The sequence below is a fragment of the Ursus americanus genome, chromosome 5, assembly GCF_024610735.1.
Source record: "Ursus americanus isolate L20-20 chromosome 5, mUrsAme1.1.p, whole genome shotgun sequence".
NCBI classification, from domain to species: Eukaryota; Metazoa; Chordata; class Mammalia; order Carnivora; family Ursidae; genus Ursus; species Ursus americanus.
The window spans coordinates 47,765,406-47,789,454 of NC_142131.1; the positions used below are offsets into that span (position 1 = coordinate 47,765,406).

The 24,049-nt window shown below is 46.5% G+C and overlaps 1 protein-coding gene across 4 annotated transcripts in view; it reads left to right on the forward strand.

Moving 5' to 3' along the window:
* The window catches only part of PPP2R2B (protein phosphatase 2 regulatory subunit Bbeta), a 633,944-nt gene that overhangs the window by 573,083 nt on the left and 36,812 nt on the right, over positions 1–24,049 (forward strand). For all 4 annotated transcript variants that reach the window (XM_087862155.1, XM_087862156.1, XM_045794355.2 and 1 more), the window contains 2 exons: positions 7,773–7,950; positions 21,757–21,921. In XM_087862155.1, the coding sequence (XP_087718281.1) occupies positions 7,773–7,950; positions 21,757–21,921 (343 nt within the window). The remainder of the gene's footprint in view (positions 1–7,772; positions 7,951–21,756; positions 21,922–24,049) is intronic.

Below are 24,049 nucleotides of genomic sequence, written 5' to 3' on the forward strand. Positions count from 1 at the left end.
AATTCTGACAAATAAAAAACATAAAAAATAAAACTTTATTAGAAAGTCATACTATATTGAGCTGGGGCTGGTGATATTTATGGGGCATTGATAAAGCATCATCCAGTTATCTCCCCCAGAGTGTTTATACCTTGGATAGCGCACCACAGTAAGATTGAAGATGGGTGAATGTATGTCTTCTGTGTTTTTCTTTTGCAAAGTGAAGGAGACTTAGGCTGTGGGTACCTCCTGAGATTATTTGATTTCAGAAAGGAAAATATGTGGAAGTTAGATATAAGGAAATTGTTGCCTTTTTTTTTTTTTTTTTTTTTTTTAGAGTAGGGGAGAGTCCCAAGCAGGCTCCACACCCAGCGTGGAGCCCAAACTCACAACCCTGAGATCATGACCTGAGGCATAATCGAGACTCAGACACTTAACTGACTAGCCACCCAGGTGCCCCAAAATGGTTGCCTTTAAAACTGTTCCATATGGTTGTTGGGAAGCCATCACATTCTCCTGTTTGAAAATGGCCGTTCTGCCACAAAGCTATGTTGTTTTGAAATAACGATACTTACAGGAAGACCCAATGGCTCTCCCATTTTCAAGATGACCTACTCAGTCTTCCTTGACACCGAAGTCTGGGTTCTCTTTAGCTATTGGCTTTATCCTAAACTTACAGTAATTGTCCTTGGCAAGTCATGAAGGACTTTTCCTAAAGAAAGTCCAGAGAGAGGCATGGTGGCAAACTTGAAGTAAGGCTGGAATCTGTGACTTCCTAGGTTCTCCACCTGTCTAACCATTTATTGCTTCTCGATGGACTAGGATAATCACCCCAGATTCTCCACCCAGCCTTACACCTGTGGTCCCGAGCCCCAGGGTCACAGTTTCCTTAAACCAAGGAGGAGGTAGACAGCTCTCATCTGTTTCTTTTCAATGTTGAACAGCCATGGTTTCAGCTTCCCCAAAGGGCTTGTTAGGAGCAACAAGAAAGGGCAGGCAGTTGCATATTATCTGCCTCCAGTAAGATTCCTAAGGACGCCCTTTGTGGTAAATGCTCAATCCATGTTTACTGAAGGTTTTATCCGGGGCCAGTGTGTGGTCATAACATTGCTATATGTTCTTCCTAAGTGATGACTTGGAGACCACCTAACCCATGTCTGTCATATAGCCTGTCAGTGCCAGTATAAAGTCATCTCAGCTACTGGGAGAGTGGTGGGGAGCATCTGCTGAACAATGAGAAGGAGATACGGAGCAAGCATGGATTTAGTTGATAGCAATTTTCTCAAGAGGCCCCATAATGTCGATTATGTTATTTGTACTTAACAACCAAGGGTATTCAAATATTTGTGTGCTGAACTCAAACATACTAGACCCAAGGTTACCGAAGAGCTAAAATCCATTCACATCCTTCCGTGCCTGACCCTCTCTCTCTCTTCCTTGCCCACGACTCCATCTTCTTTCCGTGCTTTAGCTCCTGTCGGCCATCTCTGCTCTCTGCGCCTCGCCTTGAGTCTGTCAGCTTGCTGGGGCACCGGAGGTTGCCATGGTAAACACAGCTGTTGTTTTTTCTCTGTGAAGAGTCGGTGTGTGAAGGCACTTGAGTCCTCACCTCTAGCCTCTTCCCGCTGTGCGTTTTCACAGATGTCGTTTCAAGTGGGGGCCGCAGGGGTTTCAGGGTTCTGCACAGCTTTCCCTGTGTAGCTCTGAAGGGGGGCTTTGTGACCCGCCGACGCCCGCTTAGGTGCCGTGGAAGATTGTGAAGAATCGCCCGCGTGGTCGCCAAATAAGCCCAATGACAGCCACATTCATTTTGTTAGTAAATGGGTTCTGGGAACTGAAAGATGATCTTGTATGTTCCAAGAGGAAAGGCAGGAAAGTTAATGAAAAAGTACCCGAGGCAGGAAGACTGAAGGAGGGGTGGGGAGAGATAGATGGAGTGGAGAGAGAGCGAGCGAGCAAGGAGTTTCTGAACAGGAAGGGGAGTGTGTGTTGGACGGCTACCGGAATCTTCCTTACCCTCCTGTCACGTCTGTGATCCAGCCCTGACTACTGACCCCGCGTCCACTGCTACTGCTCGCTTGCAAACTCCTCTCCAGCCGCAAAGATTCCTTGCTGTTCCTCCTGAACTGTGACCTCAAGTCCCCGTGTCACGCTCCACCCTCACATGCTCTACCTTTTGCACCTGCTCTCCCTTCTGCCAGGAACAGTCTTCCCCAGACAGCCGTCAGGCTCCCTCCCTTGCTGCATTCAGGTCTCCTCTCAAAAGCCATTCCCTGAGAGAGGCCTTCCAGAAACACTGCACCTCAAGTTGCACCCCATCCCCTGTCTACCAACTTCCCCAATTCAGGCTTTCTTCATGTCTGATACAGAGTGGGGACTTAAGCATTTGTTGAGCCGATAGTTAAGTCTTGGCCACCCTCCCCCAGAAACACATGGAGTCACACACTTGCAAAGATGTTCTTTGTTCTCTCCTGTCTGGGCTTTTGCATGTGCTGCTCCCTCTGACTAGAGCACGGCCCCCTCTCCTCTGCATCCCCCTCTCTGCCTGATGGAGTCCTGCAAACCCTTTGCACCCTGCCTGGTTTCATAACCCTCTCCTTTTGAGGTCTCCCTTGACCTCCCCAGGTGGACACAGAGCCCATTGGGCCAACACTACCTGGGCAGTGCCTAGTGACCTCCATCACAGCACAGATCCCCTGCATTGAAATGTCTCTTTACTTGTCTCTGTCCCACACACCCCAGTGTGCTCTTCCAAGGCCCAGAATAGAGCTCGACCGAGGGCTTAGACTCCAGAGTCAAGAGTGCCAGGCATGCGTACCAGCTACGTGACTTTATACAAATTACTTAACCTCTCTGGCCTCAGTTGCCTCATCTGTGCAACAGGGATCATAATATCTACCAAGCTAAATCATAGAGTACTGATGAGAATTCACTGATGAATTGCTGAAACGTTTAAAACCTGCGAAGCAGTCAGCTGGGTGAGAGGATAGTGAGTAGACGGTGTACTGTTTGAGGTGGGTTGGGCATGGCAGGCCCCTCTCAGGCGGCAGCCATGTGGTTCTCTGGGCTCTTTGCACCCCACTGATATTACAGACGGGAGCTATCTCTATAAGCTTTCTGGCAGGTTAGACTCTGAGACTGCTCTCTTGGGACGTGGGAACTTATTTGGCTGATTTTCTAACACGATGCTGGTTGTCTTGCCATCTGGGCTAGCGTGTTCCTCCTTCGGAACCAGGCTCAGGGGGATGAGGGGAGACCGAATGGTGCAGAAGGAATAGGAGGCCTCCAAGGGAGGGACGTGAGGGAAAACCAGCAGCGCGCTGCACACCCCCGTGCGCCCTCTGAGGGCCAAAGATGCTCTTCCCATTGCAAGCACAACACAGCCCGGTCTCAGGGTGGATGTTAGCCTCATCCACCACTGCCAACATGGCTCGGAACAGGGGCTTTGAACTGCAAGCTACAAAGGTCCTGGCTCGATCCTGGGTTTTATCCAGTTTTCGTTCCGACGATTGGCAGAAGGGGGGGAGGCGCTCTGGTCCTGGGGAGAGTGATTCAGGCACGTGGTTTGGGGGCAGAGGAAGCTCTGGGATGGGCGGTAGGAACCCGGACTGTGCTGGCAGCCCCTTCCTGAGCCACCGGACAAGGCCCTTCACTTCTGCAGTTCTTGAGTCCCTCTTCTGCACGTTGCGTGTACTGCCTCGCCAGTTGTTTTCAAACTTTCCTCGCTCACAGAAATATTTATTTAAGCAAGATCCGATTGAGAATCCCAACATACTGCCAAGAGTGACGAAGAAGGTAAAACCTAGATAGGCTCAGCCTCTCATCAGCTTCCCATCCCCCTCACACACATGCACACACACGCGTGCACACACATGCGTGCACACACACAGGACGGTCCTTGAAAACGGCTCTTCTGAGATTCATTGTTCCATGGGTCAGTGTCACATCTCCATAGCACAGAGTCCTTCCAAAGTATGAGGCAGAACCGTATGCAGTTACAGAGATTTGGTGATTTTTGACCTGCAAAAATGGGAATTTCAGATTTCCCTCTAATAGTTTCGTCTGCATAGTGTGCTCACTCAGAAACCAAACTGCCTCGGTTCAGCCCCTCAGCTTACTCTCTGTGGGACATTGGATGGGACACTTCACCTCCCTGAACCTGCCCTATGAAATGGGCAAACAGAAGACTCTTCCCCAGGCCTTTGCCCAGAGAAGGCAGAGGGCTGGATGAAGCAGGGCCCTGGACTCGGGGCAGGGGGGCTCCACCACGGTGGCTGGCCCAGGGCACGGAAGCCTCCATGAACGTCGTACAGAGAAAGTCCTAATGGGTGCCGGTGGGCCCAGCTCAGAGCATGGTGTCCTTCTCTTCTCCCCGCCTGTCCCAGAAGGCAGTAGGTAGCCAGAGCTGTGGGCGAACACGGTCCCGGTGGGGCTTCTTCATCAGTCATGCTGTCCAGCTCGAGCCAGACCTCTCCCTTCCTGGGAGGGGCACCATTCGGCAATGGACAGGCCTTGACCCGGGCATGGGAATGGTGCTGGAATAGCACAAATGACACTTATCCCTCTGCCTTATCTGGGTGAAGCGTGAGAGGCTCCCTCCCCAGACACCTCCATGGAGCCTTCCCCATTAAGTGGTACATCATGGAATATGTCAGCCTGAATTAGCAGGCAGGCCCGTCACATTAAGCTGACGCTCTGGGCTGGCAGTTCCCACTTTGTAATGCCTCTTGATCCTGGCTGTCATGCTCCTTCCCTGTCACCACAGCCACGGGAAGCCTCTGCGGACAATGCGCAGTAATGAAGGAGGCTCAGGGAGGAGTGTAGGAGGAGCCACGGGAAGTCCTTGCAGATTCCATTTCTTCTGTGGCCCCGGGGAGCCGGCTTTGAGCTCTGCTACCTCCGGGCAGGGGTCGGGGGGTGGGCAGAGGAAGCACAGGTAGCCCTCAAAAGCTCCAGGTGGGGAGCTCCTTTATGACAGACTACAAAAGCGTGGCATGTGTTTTTGAAAGCACGCAGAATAGTCCCCCCGATACAAATACCAGGATCACCTACAACACCTAATAGAGGTTTCTAGAGGCAGCTTCACTACAAAACTCGTTGACTACCACTACAGTTATTATTATCAGTAATAGTGCCGGCTCCATAAATAGCATGGCAGTTTATTCATGTCACATAGGAGCATTTATCACTTCCTGCCATGCATGATATACGAGTGTGGTGGGAGACGAGAGGGAGCACCAGCTTTGCAGTCAGCTAGGCTCTCGTGTTCAATTCTTACAGAGCCTCAGAGCCTCCTCTAGCTGGGCAACCCTGGGCCAGTGACTTCGCCTCTCGGAACCTGAGCTTTCTCTTTGTAATAGAACTCACACCAGCCCCTATTTCACAGAGCTGTTGAAAGAATTCCCAGAGACGATATACAAAGAATGATGGACACAGAGGAGCAAATGCCCAATAAACATTTGCAGGGAGAGTTCCCAAGAGCAGAGACACTTTTTTTTTTTATCCATTACAGAGTCTTGACTCAGATGCACCCTTCATTGGTGTTTGATACAGTATCACTTTCCTTTCCAAATTTTTACTTCATTTGTCCTCTGACTTGTACTCCGCGGTACGTCAGAAATGATGTCATCAAAGCTTTGATCATACCACAGTCAATGAAAATCTTTTTATTTCTGCCCATTTCTCTAAGGATAATAGCAAAAATCTTTTGGGGGGGGTTCTTGCCTGTGACCTACCCTGTTACTTCACCTCTTACCATGGCTCCCATCCCTCCTTCTGTCTCACCCACATGACCTATCAGCCCTTCATTCTTGCACTACCCCCAACGTAGGACCTTTGCACATGCTATTTTCTCCCCTCCCAGACTAGTAAACCTCTTCTCATCCTTCGCAGTTATCCACCCCATACTTCCTCAGCAACAGCTCTCTGGGCCTCCCTGACCATGTCAAATCCCCCCTTGCATGATATCCTCCCCTTTGGGGCGCTTACTGTGTTTTATTATGACAGGACTTCGTATCTCCTGCCCCCATCTAGACCAGCGGGATGAAGGCAGGAAGTGTCTGGTTTTGCTCACCAGTTGGATCCCCCCAGACCTTATATTCAAACGCTCTACCACTACCCCAGGACCTGGTATAGAGCCCAATAAATGTTGCTGAATGGGTGAGAAAGAAGGTGAACCCGAAGGCATATTATCTCCACAGAAACCTTCCTGTGCCCCACTAGGGCACAGTGGGTATTATTGGTTTTTCAGATAGGATCCCGAGAGCCCCGAGGGGAAGGTTTATCACCCAGGGGCACACAGCCTTTAGGTATGGCATGAATCTGTGATGAGAACCCAGGCCTTGCAGTTCTTGCCATCCCTGAGCTTATGCTCTAAAACCATTGTCCATAATTGGGGTGGAGGCTTCACAAAGACTTTCCCTCCCCCGCCTTTCCTGGTGTTCAGAGGATCCCTGGTTCTTCCCACATCCACATTGCCTATCTAGCCCCATAGCTATATAGTTAAAAACTCTCTCAAAAGTTTGAGGGAGCTAAGCTCCTTCAACACTGAACTGGGAGAATTCTGTTTTGTAAGAGGTTATACTGTTGAGGTGAGTACACTTCACAAAGTGTAACCTTTGTTTCTGCCCTCTTGCCCTTACCCCCTGGGTTGAAACAAATCCAGAAGTTGAAGTCTTAATCGACCACCCGGAAGCAAATCAGTCAGCAAGTCAGCTCAGTTGCAAGAGATGACTTCCTTGAAAGGGAAATAGCTTTTGGTCCTTTTATTTTCTTCTTTCTAGTAAAGGACCACATCTGAGTTTTGTGTTTGTTTTGTTTTTAGTCTGTCCGCCGTCAGGCATTGGTGTTCTCTCACTTTCTCAGGAGCCAGTTCACCCAGGTAGAGTCAGAAGTGCCCTTGAATTCAAAGAGGGAGTCAAAAGAGTGATGGGTCTTTGTACATATTTGCCAGCAGGAGCTTCGTGTGTGGGAATCTATTTAACTGCCTGATTCTTTGACCCAGGGGGAAGAAAACATTTGCTCAAATATTCTTATTCACTCATTCAACAAATAATCACTGAGTACACTTTATCTATCAGTAAGATGACCATATACTTCATTGTCTAAACTAGGACAGTTTTGACGTGACAGTGGGTATTATGTGGTTGGTACACGAAGACAACAGGTATAGACCAAGATTTTCCCAGGTAAAGCAGGATGTCAATGAGTGCCCTATATACTAACGGCTGAATCTGGGCTCTTAGAATCTTGGATGGTTATATATTTTCTCAAAATGCCCTTAAAAAATGAAGAAAAAGCCAGGATGGGGTCTAGACCTCCTAAGCCACAGTATAAACGTAGATCAAAGTTGAACTAGATATTTCTAGAATTTGCCCACAACTTCCTTTTTAAACTATACTTCTTGTTTAAAACAAACAAGCAGGCAGCTTGGAACAACAGCTCTGGAAGCTACTGACACAGTAGATTCTAAGTTCAGTTCCCCCAGGATGAGGCCACGTAGAGAGGCCAGGAAACAAAACTCCGAACCTTTAAAGGATGAAATTGCCCATGAGGGCTAAATGATGGTGACCTCTTTTGAGAAAGAAGTAAAACTAGAAGGAGTAGAAAAAGTAAAATACAACTAAAGGAACAGAGGAGACAGAAGTATGGGATTTATTGGTCTGCTTCTCTAACTTCAAGCTTTTTAACTGTGGTTATGATTTTGTGTGTGATGATGAAGGACATAGCCATGCACACTTTTTTCCTGGTGAAGAGCTTTGGTTCTGAAGTGATTTGTTTCTCTTCCATCCCAGGTGCCTGTCCTGAGACCCATGGACCTGATGGTGGAGGCCACCCCGCGAAGAGTATTTGCCAACGCACACACATATCACATCAACTCTATATCAGTCAACAGCGACTATGAGACCTACATGTCAGCTGATGACCTGAGGATTAACCTCTGGAACTTTGAAATAACCAATCAAAGTTTTAGTATCCTTTCCTGGGGGCCAATAACCAGTTGGCTTGAATCATAAGTTTTCAGGTATGAACAGGCTTGGGGGGAAGTAGAAAAGAAAGCAGCCGTCACTACACAACACTCCTAGCGCTTGTGGAGGACTGTTCCCTTTTAAATTATGTTGGCATCCATCCTTCATCCTAACAAACTTAGAGAAGTACTGAATTACTGACATAGTGGTCCAGGACTGCCTCTGGGTTGGAACTCAGAGTCAGTTCGTTTGCACAGAGGCATTTGTGTGTCATGAATTCATGTCCGTTGCAACTTTATCAACTATGAAATAAGACCCCAGAATTCAGTTAGGGTTCCTTCCTCTTGTGAAAGGATTTGTAAATGGCCTGTGTGGGCAGCGTAGACCACAGGTACACATGAGATGGTTTGTATCAGCGTGGTGAAAATAATACTGGCTGCCATTTATTAAATTCCACGCACTACAATAGGAACTTCATGCATTGAATCTCATTTTGAGAAGTGCACGTATCATAATTTTATAGCTTGATGAATTTCCACAGAGCACACCTGTGTAAACAGCATCCAGATCAAGAAACCAAACTTTGTTAGCAATCCTCATGTCCCCATCATGCTTGCTTCTAGTCTCCATACACCAAAGGTATATTTGATAAACAGCCCCCTAATGTAAATAATACCATCCCCTATTTAGCTAAAATCGAACGACATCAAGAAAATTGTTGAATCGGTGTCTGAGCCAACATTCTAATCCCATTATAATGACCCTCTGTTTCACAATAGAGATGGGTCGTTTATTCACTACCTCTCCTGTGGTCCATCCCACCACAATCTGACTCCTTGCCTGAATTCCCCTTCTCACGTAATGCTTTCTCTGCCCAGGCAGCTGAGAACCTGACCTAGGAGTCAGTATGGATTTTTTTTTCTCTCACTCACCGGCCTCCCTACCCCTGAACCAATCTGTGAGCCCCCGATAGTGCTTACTCTGAAATATATCTCGAATCAACTCCTTGCTCTCGCCCTCCACTCCTACCACCCTACACGAGCATAGGCCACTATCCCCTCATCCGTGTGACTGCAATAATCTCCTGTTTAGTCTTCCTTTTTTCTTAATCTTCTACATAGTTCATGTTCCCATAACAGAGTGGGCCTTTCAGTATTTGATTCAAATTTTATCCTTCCGCTGCTTCAGACATCTGGTAGCTTCCCAATGAATTTAGAATAAAATCCACGTTCTTTACCTTAAACTATAAGAGTCTACGTTATCTGGGCCCTGCCTCCCTCTTTGCTGTCCTGTCATATCACTCTCCCCAAATTCATTCTTCTTCAGCCAATTCACCTCTTCTCTGTTCCTGGATAAACTTTGTTCTTCTGTCTCTTCGTATTTGCTGTTCCTTCTTTCTGAAGTCTGTCCCCGGAGTTCATGTGGCTAACTACATGTCATCATTCAGCTTCAATCTAATGTCACCTCCTCAGAGGTCCTTTTTCCATTAACTGCCAAGTAGCGCCCCATAGCCCTCTATCCCTCTTATCTTCACAGCACATATCACTATTTGAAATTTGTGTGTGTGTCAATTTTGGGTTTCCCCATATTTGAGTGTAATTTCTGTGAGAGAAGGGATCTTTGTATGATCTATTCCTGTATCTGAGTACCTAGAACATTCTGAGACACAGAGAATACCATTTTGGTTGGGCAGGTCAAGTTTGAAGTGCGATAAGTCACTGAAGTGGAATTATCCAGTAGACAGTTGATCATGAAATTCTTTTTTTAAGATTTATATATTTGAGAGAGAGAGAGATAGAACAAGCTGGGGGAGGGGCAGAAGGAGAGGAACAGGCGGACTCCCTGCTGAGTGGGGAGCCTGACTCGGGACTCAATCTCACAACCCCAAGATCATGACCTGAGTGGAAACCAAGAGTTGGATGCTTAACTGACTAAGCCTCCCAGGTGCTCCAGTGATCATGAAATTTAACCTGGAAATTGCACTTTAAGAGTACGTTGGTTATAGTAAAGCTCTGGATGTTTTGTTAAAAATAGACCGCTTAGTGGCTCAAACACATAAAAGATGCTTTCTTTTATAAAGTCCATTATGATGATCCCTACCAGCAAGCAACCTCCTCCAAATTGTGAATCAGAGAAATAAGTCCTTCCATCTTGCAGCTCCCCACTGGCCCAACCTTACCTGCAGTCAGGACAGCAAAAGGAAAGATTGCAGAGAGCCGCATTCGGGAGGCTCTTTGGGGCCAGGCCCTAAAATAGCATGAATTCCATTGGTTAGAAGTCAGTCACATGGCTACCTCTAACTGCAAAGGAAGCTGGGAAATGTAGTATAGCTATGCATGTAAAAAAAAAATTGGTCTTGGTACACAGCTAGCTAGTCTCCACCACAGAAGAGTGCTTGGTAGTTGCCTAAGGCGCTTTTTTGAGTTTTTATTTAAATTCCAGTTAGTTAACATGCGGTGTAATATTAGTTTCAGGTGTATAATATGGGTGATTCAGCAATTTCGTACATTGCTCAGTGCTCATCACAAGTGCTGTCCTTACTCCCCATCACCTGTTTCACCCGTCCTCCCACCCACCTCCCCTCCAGTAACCGTTACTTTGTTCTCTCTGCGTAAGAGTCAGTTTCTTGGTTTGCCAAGACGTTCTAAGGAAGGCAGCTTTAAGCAAGCAGTGGCAGTGACGGAGGCACTGAGACCTGACCCTCAGGACCATGACTGGCCCCTGTTGTTGATCACAGAGCAGACTCTACCTACTATCTGAGCCTCAGAGAGCCTGCCTACAGATTTTGCCTGGAAGTATGGCTGCTAATAGAATGAATGTGGGTTGTGGTTCCCTTTCTCCTTTTACATCTTTTCCAAGAGCCAGGAATCTGCTCAGACTCAGCTGCTGTCACTCTGAGCGCCTGCTGTCCCCAGTCTAGGTGACATGTTTTCTAGATTTGCCTCTAGGCCTTCAAGAGCGAGGGGGGTTTCTTTAGGTGTTTTGGGAGACAGCTGTCTTGGGGAGAATGCAAAGGGGAAATATTAATAGCACAATTTAGGTTATATTCTGCAGATGTGTGACAGCCTGCCAGATGCTGGCATACAAATGAGACTGTGCCATTCACCCTTAAAGCAGCCATATGTAAAATAATCATTGTCATCATGAGAATGATGATCGCTGATATCTATATAGTTCTTTTCAACCAAACCGCCTTAAGCGCTAAGCTGACGGTACAAACTGGGACCCTTTTGCCTCCTGTCACTGAAGTGTAGCCACGTCTGGGGTAGGAAGCGGCCAGCTTTGAAAACACCCTCAGAAAAACACCAACCAGGAGGCAGCTCTTACTAAATCATACGTTGTTGAGCGCCATTTCTGTAATGCCTCTTATCCACAAGGAAGGCTGGAAAACATGGTTCAGAATAGAATAACGGGGGTTGCCGGAGCATGGTAGGAGTACCACTGGGGAGGTAGTCAAGGTGCTTCTAAGCACTATGTGGACTTTCTCATTTTCAAAATTAGTATTTATGATCATGACTACTAGAAAATACAGCTATCATAGCAGTCTGACGATCTCATAGATACTGAAAAATCCACTTAAATTACAAAGTAAGTATATATAAAGAAAAGTAAATAGTAAGATAAGTAAGTAAATAGTAAGATAAGTAGTCTTGCAGTCTGGCTAAAAAATAAGTCATGACTTCCACTGCCTGGCATTTGGTATGACACTGGCATTATGGTTGTGAACACAGGCTGTGCCGTTCTAGAAGCTCTGAAAGTCCTGAAGTTCACACTCAGCTCCACCACTTGCTGAGCTTGGTAACCATGTAAGCTTTAACATGGCTCTTAACTTATCCTCTGTCTCATGATCTTTAGAGAGGAGCTCTATCAAAGAGGACTGTGAGAATTTTTTTAAAGATTATATTTTATACATTTATATTTAAAAGATTTCTATTTTTAATATGTATACGTGGGTAAATTTTATATATAGAATTGACCTTTGGACAGCATGGGTTTGAACTACATGGGTCCACTTACAGATTTTTTTTTTTTTTGATGAATGCAATACAGTACTATAAATGTATTTTTCTCTTCCTTATGATATTCTTAATAATGTTTTATTTTCTCTAGTCCCCACATTGTTCAAGGGTCAACTGCATATAAAATATATCCATATATGTGTGTAGATATACACACACATAAACATATATGCTTAGGCCAGTCTCCTGCTAAATGAGTGATAAACAGTTTACAAAACAAGAGTGATTATCATGGAAAAAAAGGGGGCGCCTGGGTGGCACAGCGGTTAAGCGCCTGCCTTCGGCTCAGGGCGTGATCCCGGCGTTATGGGATCGAGCCCCACATCAGGCTCCTCCGCTATGAGCCTGCTTCTTCCTCTCCCACTTCCCCCTGCTTGTGTTCCCTCTCTCGCCGGCTGTCTCTATCTCTGTCAAATAAATGAGTAAAATCTAAAAAAAAAAAAAAAAAAGAAAAAGAAAACTAAAAAGTTGAATGTTAGTATGGCGGATTCTATTCTGCTGATTTCATTATCTGGGTCATCTCCATTCTAGACTCCTCCTTTGGTTTTGCAATTGATGCTCTTTTCAAGATGTTGCTCCTTATATCCTAGTTACCACATATTTGCAGGGTCTCTGGGGTCCAGGGCCTTGTGTTCAACACCAGATCAGATTGAAGCATTCCTGGCCTTGTGACAGCTTGAATCCTCTCCCTTCCCTCCATAGCCAGTCTGTCCTTGTCTTATGTAACAGGTTCTGTCTTGAAGTGGTCAAACTTTGGCCTTAATGGGTTAACTACTTTAGGACAATAATAACTCATTGCTAGATTAGTGATTTTCTAGGGCCAGAAGCAGCCCTAACTTTTCAAATTAGTTTTCTGTGGTATACTTAGGATCCTTTGAACGCTCTTCTCAAACTAACAATGAGTTCACCTGGGCCTTTACCTAGTCCAATATGGGACCTACTGATAGGCTCCTGTCAAGTAAAAGTAAAGATACAGCCCTCAACAACTGTATTCTGAGTACCTAGTTTGTGCCAAGCACTGCACTAAAGCCATGGAGATACTAAAGTGAAAAGAAATTTTCTGCTTTCAGAATGACATTCATCAAATAATCCCACTAATGAGCATATAATTACAAACAGAAGAAAGCCCTGTGAGGAAAGGAAATACAGTTGTGTGAGTGCTTCCTTTTTGAAATCTGATTCAGATGAGACAATAAAAGAAGACTTTGCAGAGGAATTGATTACTGAGTTGAGATCTGAAAGAGCAAGAGTATGAGCTCACTTGGCAAAGAGGTGGGGAGAGATAGGTCCAGCATGTACAAAGGGCATGTGGCAGAAGGGAGGATGACAGTGTTGGGGGAACTCTAAAAAGGCCATTGTGACTGGAGCCCAGAGAATGTGGTGGAGCATGGTGTAAGGAAGGCTAAAAAGGTCAGCAGAAGCCACATCTTACGGAAGTCTGGTCTCTGGACATGAGACAGAGCATCTCTGTGAGGGAAGACATCTGGACTCTCACGGTGCTTCATTACTGACCTTGGTCTTAGCAGCCCTGTATATCAGCTTCATTTGTCAACTGAGCTGAGGCCCTTTTGGACTTGATTCCCTGCGCAGGGGATGGTATAACCTCAACTCTTGGCGTCTGTCTCCCTATAGTACCATGGACAGCGGTCTTCCTTTTAATATGGTGGGATCCTGCCTGGCAGGCTTTGAAGGAAACTGTGGGGCCTGATACAAGTTCATCTCCCTTGTCGCTGCTCTGGCTTCCATCCATAAATGTACATATGACTGTGAGACTGGCATTTAGTGTAAAATGAGAGCATTCCAGTGACACCGCCGGCACACTGGTCCACGTGTGCCGGGGCAGGCTCCTCCTTCCTGTATTACACGCAGCCTTGGTGGGTTTTCGAAGGCCTGGTACTTTGCTTGTGTGACTGCTGCCCCTCTGCGTCTGCCATGCCTGGGCTTTATGAGATGAGGGATTTCCCTCTGCACGGGGAAAGCCCCTTGGACCTCATGGTGTCAGAGGAGAGGGCAAGAAAGCAGCTAGGCAGGGTTCTTGGGCTTTCTGAGAGTCCTCAGAGCAGTATAGCTTAGTATGTTAGAATGCTTCATAGTTAGTAGTAGTTAGCTTAGTAGTTAGACTCAGGAGTCACAGTTACTGGACTTGAATCCGGTTTATCTCCTAAAATCTGTGTGACCTTGACAAGTTGCCTAACATCTCCCTGACCCTCCATTTCCTCATCATTTAATGGAGATAATAACACATGAATCTTGTAAGGTTGTTGTGGGTATTAAATGAGATCATCATGTCAATTTCTTAGTCAAGCGCCTGGCACAGAGAGGAGGCTTAATAAATCGTGGCTATTATGATCTGTAACACTTCCCCAGCCCCCTGTTCTTCTAATCTTGTTGCCTGGCTCCCATTCTTTGCTAAGAAAACCACAAGCGAAATGATTTACAGTATCCAGGCCTAGCATCTTGACCTATTATTGACCTACTATGGATTTTCTGCATTTTAAAAAACTATGCCTAGAGAAGGCTGCTAAGTCACAGTGAATTTAAGTAAAATCCATAGACATTTATTGAACACTTACTATGTGTACTGGAAATACCAAGATGAATAAAACTCCATCCCTGATATTATGGCTCTTATAATCTGAAGGGTAGATGAATCAGCCAGAGTTCAACCAGAGAAGCAAAACTCTTGGGGGATCAGCGTGTGTGTGCGTGTGTGTCTATCTGTCTGTCTGCAGAGAGGGAGAAAGGAGAGGAGGGATAGGGAAAGAGACTGACTTATTATAATGAATTAGCCTTGCAGTTGTGTGGCTGGCCAAGCAATTCTGGGATCTGTAAGGCAATCAGTCAGGAATGGAAAATCTCACGTAGGCTGGAAGAGCATGAGCGTGATTTGAAGCTTGTCCACACATGGCAGTCAGGAAGAGAGAACAAGTGTGGGCCCAGCAGCCTTTGGAAGTCTCTTCCTCAGGGAAGGCCTAAGCTTTCCTTTAAATATCTTCCAACCGATTAATTCATTATCCCGCCTGGGATAATGTTCCTTTGATGAACTTAAAGTGATCCTATTGGGGCCTTTAATCACATCTGCAGAATTTCTTACAGTCGATTCCCTTACCATAGCACTTGGATTTGTGTTTGAATAAGTGGGAGAAGGGGGTGTGTGTGTGTGTGAGAGAGATACACAACAGCTGCTTCCTCTCTTCTGTCCTCCAACCTTCCTGAGCCCATGTTAGCCCACCATAACCAGAAACATCCTACAGAGGGAACACTAAGGATTCAGCCTAACCAGGTGACATATCACAAAACCAGCAAGGCGAGTATGTGGACAGAGGGAGACAGACATGTCACCATACTAGGGAAGATGAGACTAACAGTGTTTGGAGCTTGTATTAAGTACCAGGTATGTTCTACACATTGTCTGTGGCAGTTTTCTGCCTCTTTTGGTAGATGAGCTAACAAGTTTGTTCAAGTTTCAAGATTATATAACTGGTTACAGACTTGGGGATTAAAATCTCCGTCGCTCTTACTCCATACTCCAGTGAAACATACTCTATCTCCCCGTCTCAAATGACTCAGTTAGTACTAATAATATGGATCAGGTGTGAGATGTATTCAAGGTGGGTGGGTGCACAAGATAGGGAGAGTCATGAAGAACAGGCTAGAATGCATCATAAAGAAAGTAACATCTGAGCTGACGTTTGGAGGAAATACTGGGTGTTTTCTGATGGTGGAATCAAGCTCCATGTCATGTGAATAGTAGAGAGTCTGTGGTTATGGGATTTTCAAGCCCCCCCCCCCCCAAAATCAGTAGGGTCATCTCAGCGCAGTGTCCTTTGTAGCTCAGTACGTACTTCTAAGCAGTGACTAATACGGCACTGTGTGTCTCTTCGTCAGTCTCTCCTATTGAGCCCAGCAACTGGCAAACCCTCCATCAATGTTTGCACATTGGCTTTTTTTAAGCTCTTAAAAGAGGAATATCCCTTAGAGTCCTCTTCAGAGATTGCCAGTGTCTTATCATCAAGTGACACATCCGTTCAGCTAACAAGATCTGGATACTTTGTAATCAGTACTTAATATCCAAAGATTACATTCAAACTTTGCAAAGGGAAAAAAAAAAATTCATGTTCCCTAAAAGGAAATCCAACTCCAATGTGGTTAAGGCTGTTACCCACCTTCAGTACTGGCTGACTCTAACTGCGGCAGCATGAAAAACTTAAACTGCTCTTGAACATGGGTGTCTTTCCCGGGTGAACATAGACTCCACTCTCTAGCCTGGCCTGCAGAAAGGCCTCCTTTTTGGCTTTTCTGCCCTTGATTGGCTTAGGCAGGGCTTACAAAGGAAATGAAACAAAACAAAAACAAAAAATCTTGTCATTATCAGCAAAATCAGCACTGATAAAGACAGAAGCATACAAGGACATCAGCTTCAAAAGCCCACAAAACTAATGCATAGAAAGCTATCTGTGGAAAAATAAGTGGGGTGGGTTTTTTTTTGAGAGATGGGATTATTCAGTCTACTATAAATCCATTTAATAACTTTCTCCATGAAATTATTTCATAATCAAAACTCTCAGAAGTTATTGGAGTAAATAAGATTATGCCCGTTCAAAGGTGAAAAAATTGAAAGCCAGAAAGAGAAAATGGCTTTCACATGTTCTGCGAGCAAAACAGACTTGGAATCAAAATTGAATTCCAGTCTCCTGACCCAGTTTTGTTATAATCAGGATATTTATCACAGTATCATCTTGAACTTTACCCATGGTGATGAGGCTCCTGGTCTCTCACCTCTCTCAGATAGTTCTAACACGAGAAAACCACTTTTTTATGTTTATTGTTTAAAAATAAGTATTTATTGTGGAGATTATTAGAATCACCTATAATCTCACCACTTAGTTTTGGTTGTATATACAGGGGATTTACATCACAATTTTAACATCATGCTAGCTAATTCAACTATAAGGGCTGAGAAAAATAAATAAATAATAAAAGAGAAAAAATCTTAATTCTTTATTTATCCAGGAAGCCTTCTTCTGTTCAGTCTAGGACATACACACACCCTGTCCATCCACACACGTACCATTTCTCTCTCTCTTCCCTGCTTGCTTTTTCTGCTTAGCAGTTATTACTCTCTAGTATATTATATATTATATTTATCTGCCTTGCTTCATGACCATGTCCCCTGCTAGGATACAGGCTTCATAGATCAGGGGGAGTTTTGGTCTGTTTTGGTCATGGCTGTATCCCCTGTACCCAGAAAAGTACTAGCAGTTTCTTTGTAAACATTTGTGGATTTACACGAAGGAATGAATGATTGAGCGAATGGTAAGGGGAAATTACCCTTTGTAAACTAGAGTTACTAAAGGGTAACTTATATGCTGACCTTCCATCTAATCCCTGTAAAATACTGACCACATTTCCTTCCACTCTGTGTTCCCTCTCTCTCTCTCTCTCTCTCTCTGTGATTTTTTTACATGACTCTTGTCAGACTGTGTATATGTTTTGTATCTAACTTCTCTCAATAATATATATAAAATACCTTGTCTTTTTCTGTCCTGAAATACTACGTGATTAAAAGAAAATGTGGAAATAGTAACTGATAAGTGAAAATTCATAGACCCCCCCAGATAAAACTATTACATTTAGTATCTTCCCTTTTAGCTCATCATTTTCAGAGTATAAGTTTTAATTGACGTTATGATCATGCCACAGATACGATGTTTCATGGCTTTTAACAGACTTGGAATTACATTGCAAAAATCGATTTAATGAGGTAGATCAAAATTTACTTAATCGTTTCCATAGTTGCATATATACAGTTTATTGTCAATCTCTTTCTTTTATCATGTTGCAGTAGACTTTTTTTTTTTTTTGGTAGAAAGCTTTTTCTAAATTGGAGATGAAGGAAATGACTTTTGAATGGCCCCCGTGCTACCCCTTAGCGTCCTGCCATTACCCTCTCCATTCCCTCACCCCACTGATGATGTAATTTATGACTCTGGCTTCTTATTTGTTTGAAGCCAGACCCTGAAGGGGTGACCTCCCAGTGTCTTCAATTATTATCTTAAATGATGCCTTAGGCCCTGCCTGGCACAGCGATGCCCTCACCTTCCCTCCTTCTGCCTTCCAAGCATGGAGCTCAGCTGCCAAACTAGCTGTGCCCCCTCCTGTCCTCAGAGCTGCCTCCAGAGTCCCAACAGAGAAGCAGATTAACCCCTTTTGTTAGGAGAGGTAATTTGTCTGGGCTCAGCATTAATAAGGAATGCCATAAGCAGTTGGGGTCAGGAAGAACAGATCTGTCAAGCCCCAGGGTTAATTTAATAGCGATCTGTTGGCTGTCTGCCTTGTATATTAGCCGTGAATCCAGGGCTATGTTTTGCTTTTGCCATTTAGTTCTTTGGGACAACAGGGAAATAATTTGGATAGAGAGCTCTAAAGCATAGGGAAGAGAAAATTGACTGTCAAAATGCATAATTCCGTTTTCAAGATAATACAGGAAGCCACGCACTGCTTATCTCTTTTCTCTTTCCCTCCCAGCATGAAGGGCAAAACCACATACACTGAAGGCTTGCATCTCCCTTTAGAGCAGAGTAAGCGGAAAGGCCTGGGTTTCTGGATGATGCAGATGGGAAATACCCCGTCCCATCATCCCCATCAGCCACTGAATTTTTGGTAACTAGTCTCCTCCCTCATGTTTTTAGAACTCAGCAAATCCTCCATCAGTGAATAGTTCAAGAAATCCCATATGTTTCTGTCCCAGTTTATGGTTCAAAAAAGAAAAAATACTTATCACATCATAGGACACAGGAATCCCGAGACAGATGCAGCGTCCAAATTCTGATTCTGAAAAATGTGGCCACGAAAGTGGTCAGTGAATTAAAAGAACACAGGCTGCCCTCTGGGATTAGCCAGAAGGAGCTTCCAGAGAGCCAGAATCACTCCGGTCAGAATGGCTGTCTCTGGAAGGGCCCTTCCTCAGGGGAGGGAGAGTAGTGTGTGGTCAAGAACCCAGGCTCTGAAGCCAGACAGACCAGGTTCGAATCCCAGCTCTGCCCCCTGCCAGTCCTGTGACCTTGGTTACTTCACCTCGATTACCGCATCTTCCTCTGCTGGAGAACAGGCCTGTTAATAGCACTGACCGCACAAGGCTGAGATGAAGGTCAAATGAGACAATGCGTGGCGGTCGGTAAACATTAACTGCTGCCTATTGCCCTCTTGTTGTCCTTGTCATCACGGTTATTAAAGAGAGGGTTAGAGTCATCCCTGAACCCTGAAGAGTCAGACATTCTAGTCAAAAGGGTGATGCTTGGGAATAAGGGACGATGGGGAGGCTTACAAGTCCAGCTTGGGTGGGAGGGAGGGAGCCTGGATCCAGAGGAAGCAGCCCAAAGCAGACTCCGTGTGCACAGCCCCCGGGGTGCTGTTCTGGACGCCGAGGGGGTGTTCCTTCCTGCTCTCACAGATATCTTTAAGCACTTCGTCTTCACACGTTCTGACTTAGGGCTTTATTTTTAGGTAAGAAAGAAATAACAGGAGATGTGACACTTTCCCATCCCACACAGCCAAGATCCCTTCCAGTGAAGCTTGTTTTTAGAGCTCTGCTGCTAGAGGTGGAGAAAGCTGACACCAGATTTTCTAGCCCTATTTTAGGAAAAGAGAAACAAGCTCCCTGGCACGGTAGGCTCTGGAGGCTCTTTCCGGAGGTGATGGGATCTGACGGCAGCTACACACTAACCTCTGCTCGCCCCATCCCGAGCCTAGCCGTGGCTACCCGCCCGGGGCATGGGGGCAGGAGAGAATGTCCGAGATGCAGCTTGGGGCCTGCAGGGGGGCACAGCCTCCTGGTCCCCAGTGTGTGGCGCTAACTGCTGTCGTATTTATAACTCAGGCAGCAGCTGACTTGAGAGGTAGTCTTTTATGAGTCCAGGGGAACTGCATGCTCTGGAGACCCAAGTCCTATTTGCATCTGGGTTTGGTGGGGGAAACTGTAGTAAAATGTAGTGTTAGTTGAGTCTCAAACTAATTGTAGAAAGCCCCCACAGGGCTTGTAAGAGATCACTGAAGGGGAAAGAGGCACAACGACCTCCCGAGTCTTTATTGCGACAGATCTCCTGCGGGAGCGTAGGTGACGTGCAGGAACGGATGACTGTCGGGGCTGTGTGACTAAAAATGCAAGCGCATTTCCTTGTACCTCATGTATGCTCTAGGGAGGGGACTGTGCTACTAACTTTATGGGAAGCATAAAAGGTTTTCTTCCCTCCCAGCCTAATGGCAGAGTCTGTGTGGCGTTACTCCTTGTCGAATCAATGCCCTGTTTCCCAGCACAGGATGGACAAGCTCCCAGCACAGACGTAAACGTTTTTTATTTTAATTGATAGGCATTTAGTTCATCTACATTATTTAAAATGTAACCAGCTCCTTCAACCCATGATTTTATGAATGTTGGGTTACAAGCTGAGACAAGGCTAAGGGAACAAAGGGAGTCGATAGAAGCTGATCGGAAGGACACATGGTAAGCAGATACCAGCTGGTGAGGTACACATGGGGCACAGTCACGAAGGTGGCTCAAAAGTGATGAAGTCTAGGAAAAGTGGGAATCGCTTTGGTCAGCTTTCCCATGTGACAGCATCTATGTCACGAGGCCAGTTCCTTTGCAGGAAGTTGCAGGTCCTCAGCAGCTCAGCCAAGTGCCCCCCAACCTGCACGCAGGTCCCCTGAGCTCCGGGGCGGCACAGACCTATTCCCTCCCACGTGCCAGACGTCCTCCTGAAGGTCCTTGTGCCCATTGAGTCACCTCCATAATTCAAAGGGCCGATGTTTCATTTCAATATACAAGGATGTGGTCTTGAAAAATGGAGTTATAATCATTCTTGATCAGAAAGGAAAATATTGTGGAAAAACAGATGATAAAACAAAGGTATATTCCATGGGAGGCTGAAACCGTCCCGCCGTATACTGGGGGGCTTTTCTCCAGGTGCTTAAACTCCCAGCCAAGCTCTAAAGGCAAATCACAGCTTATGGAAGCTTGAGGTCCTATGTATCTTCAGTGAGGAAATTTTGCATAATGAGAGCACAGGTTTTACACCTGGGAGGAAATCCTGGGGCCGCCCCTCCAGCTGTGGGACACGGGCAGGCCCCCCCTCCACCCCTGACAAATGGGGATAAGGAAAGGACAGGTTATAGAGCTGTTCTGAGGATTAACTGAACTAAAGTACACGATCTGCTTTGCACGGCAATGGGCCTATCGTCAGTGCTCACTAAATGGCAGTAGCAGCCGCTATTATTCTCACCGCGTGTTATTAAAGAAGATCTCAGGGGTTTCATGGAACAGGGTTCGCAGGCTACCGTGGATATCACTTATCAGCCCAGGAGTCTGGGGAAAGGTTCAGGTAAACTGAATTATTTAGTTGGAATGGGGCTAGCTTCTTCACACTGTTGTCAAAGGAGAAATGAAAGTCGTTGCAGCTCAGCACATTTTAGCGTGATAGCGTGAGCAGATAACGTTGATGGTCGATGGGACATGTTCTCCGTGTTGTGGAGGACGAAATACTCCTAAGGGGCCAGGAAACCTGAGTGCTAATGATGCCTCTGAGCCCCGGGCCTCCCCAGGCCTCCCCGGGCCTCCCTGGTCCCCCTCTGCCAAGACCAGTAAGCCCCCGCCACGTGCTGGCGGCGTTACCCAGAGGACTCCCTGTGTGCGGGAAATGCTCGCAGGTTCCACGAGCACCAGTGCGCGTGGCTCCTTGCCCCCGAGGCCCTGCCCGCTCGTCCCGGTGCCGTCCTTGACCCGCCTGTGCCAGATATCGTGGACATTAAGCCGGCCAACATGGAGGAGCTCACAGAGGTGATCACGGCGGCCGAGTTCCACCCGCACCACTGCAACAGCTTCGTGTACAGCAGCAGCAAAGGGACGATCCGGCTGTGTGACATGAGGGCGTCGGCCTTGTGTGACAGGCACAGCAAATGTGAGTAGCGAGCCGCGCACGTGGATGGGGTGCACGGGGAGGGCGGGGTGCGCGGGCCCCAGGCCCCTGACCTGCGGGAGGAGGAGGGGAGAACCGAGAGGACTTGGATCCCCCTCCCCACCTGACACCCCCTGGCAGCCAAGCCTGGGCATTGGCCTGACTCCGGAGTCCGCGCCACATCGGGTGTGTTGGTACACGTGAACCCTCGCGTTCAGTTCCACGAGCGGTCGCGTAAGGCTGTGGAATCCAGAGGTGAATGAGACGTGACCCCTGTCACATCACCTTGCATCCTGACCCGAATTATGGTTTAAAATCGCTCTGGCTGCTCTGGGGAGAATGAGCCTGAGGAGTTACCGGAAGGGGGACCAGTTTGGGGATCACTGTGATATGCTGGCGGGGGTCAGGGGATGAGTGTGGCCCGGACAGGGGTGCTGGTGTGCGGGTGGACAAGGGGGCTGGTAGCTTGTGGACAGATCTTGGTGGTGGAGCTCACAGGGCCTGCTGGACCGTGTGAGAGGCCAAGAGTATGCAGGCAGTCACGGACGGTGGTCGGGGATGGTGACAAGGTTAATCATATTCTACTGCGTATTTTAAAGTTGCTGAGAGAGTACATCTTTAACAGTTCTCTTCACCAAAAAAAGAATTTGTAACTCTCTGCGGTGATGAATGTTAACTAGGCTTATTGCTGATTATTTTGCAATGTCTGCATATATCAAATCATTATGCTGTATACCTGAAGCTAATACAGTGTCATATTTTGATTATATATCAATTAAAAAAAAAAAGAATAGCACCTGCAGGAGGGGGTCAGTGCCTTCCTGGAGAGGGTGTGGCTCTGGGAACCAGAACTCTGGAAGTCCCAGTGGTCTGAGTGGGAAGCAAGGAAAAGCTCCAGAGAAAGGGGATGGGTTAACCAAAGGACAGGCAGATTCACAGGCCAGAGTCGTGCTGGTTTTGAAGGCATAGTGGGAGAGAAGTGGCTCCAAACTAGTGGGGACTGAGTGCTTAGAAGCCAAAGGCTCTAAGACCTCTGTGAGCGGGTGAAGCCTGCTGGCACTGACAGCGAGTGCTGGGGTACATGGGATGGGCCTGGAACTTTCTAGAAAAGAAACTGCTCCCAGAGTAAAACTGCCTGGAGGCAGTGATCATCCATGTCGAGTGTCAAGTAACATGCAGCTGCCAATATGTTTAGGCAGGACGAGAGCTCTTTTTGTCCCCCCATCACCTTTGCTCAGTGCTTTTTAGCCTGTATGGTTGGCTGTAAAGACCCAGAAATTAAGACTTTCTCTCCCATTGTCCCAGTTTCCAATTTCAATCCCTGTCTGACATGACTGATAGGATGACAGTGTCGGTGTATGGCCAGGAGAGGGGTGCATCTCTGCATCCTTGTCATCATTTTTGCTTGCTCTTTAGGCGTGAGAAGTATCGCACGGGAGAGCTGGTGCATAGAGTGTAGTGGCGTGTAGATTGTGGGTTCTGGAGCCGCAGAGACCCAGGTCAGAGACAGGCTTCACCCCTCCTGAGCTGCCTGACTTTGTCCAACTTTCCCTAACCTTTCTGAGCCTGTTTTCTCATATGCAAAATAGGTAAAACAGTAACTTCCATTCCATGAGTTTGTCATGGGGCCTAGATGAACTATTAACAATCGTGTATTCTATGCTTACGGCAGATTTCAATTCCGATTATCTACATTTCAAGTGCTCAGTAGCCACCTGTGGCTCAGAGCTATCATATTAGTACCGATCTAGGACATTTCCATCACGGTGGGAAGTTCTATTGGAGAGTGCCTCTCTAGACTTGTAGCTCTTTGAACCTATTCTGTCTTGTTCATAGCTGTTTCCCCAGCACCTAAACCAGGGCCTGGCACATGATAGGTGACTAATAAATATTTGCTCCTGTGGGTGCTGGCACTGATCTTCGAGCAGTACTTACTTACTTACATAAGCCAGCAAGAGGAAACGTGTTCAAGGCAGAAGGATCAGCATGTGCAAAGGTCCTGAGGCATGGAAGATCATAACGTTTGCCAAACTGCAGGGTGAATGATACGGCTGGTATGTGGGGAATGACCTGGAGAAGGAAATGAGTTGAAGCTCAGGAGGGATGCAGGAGCCCGACCGTATGGCCATCT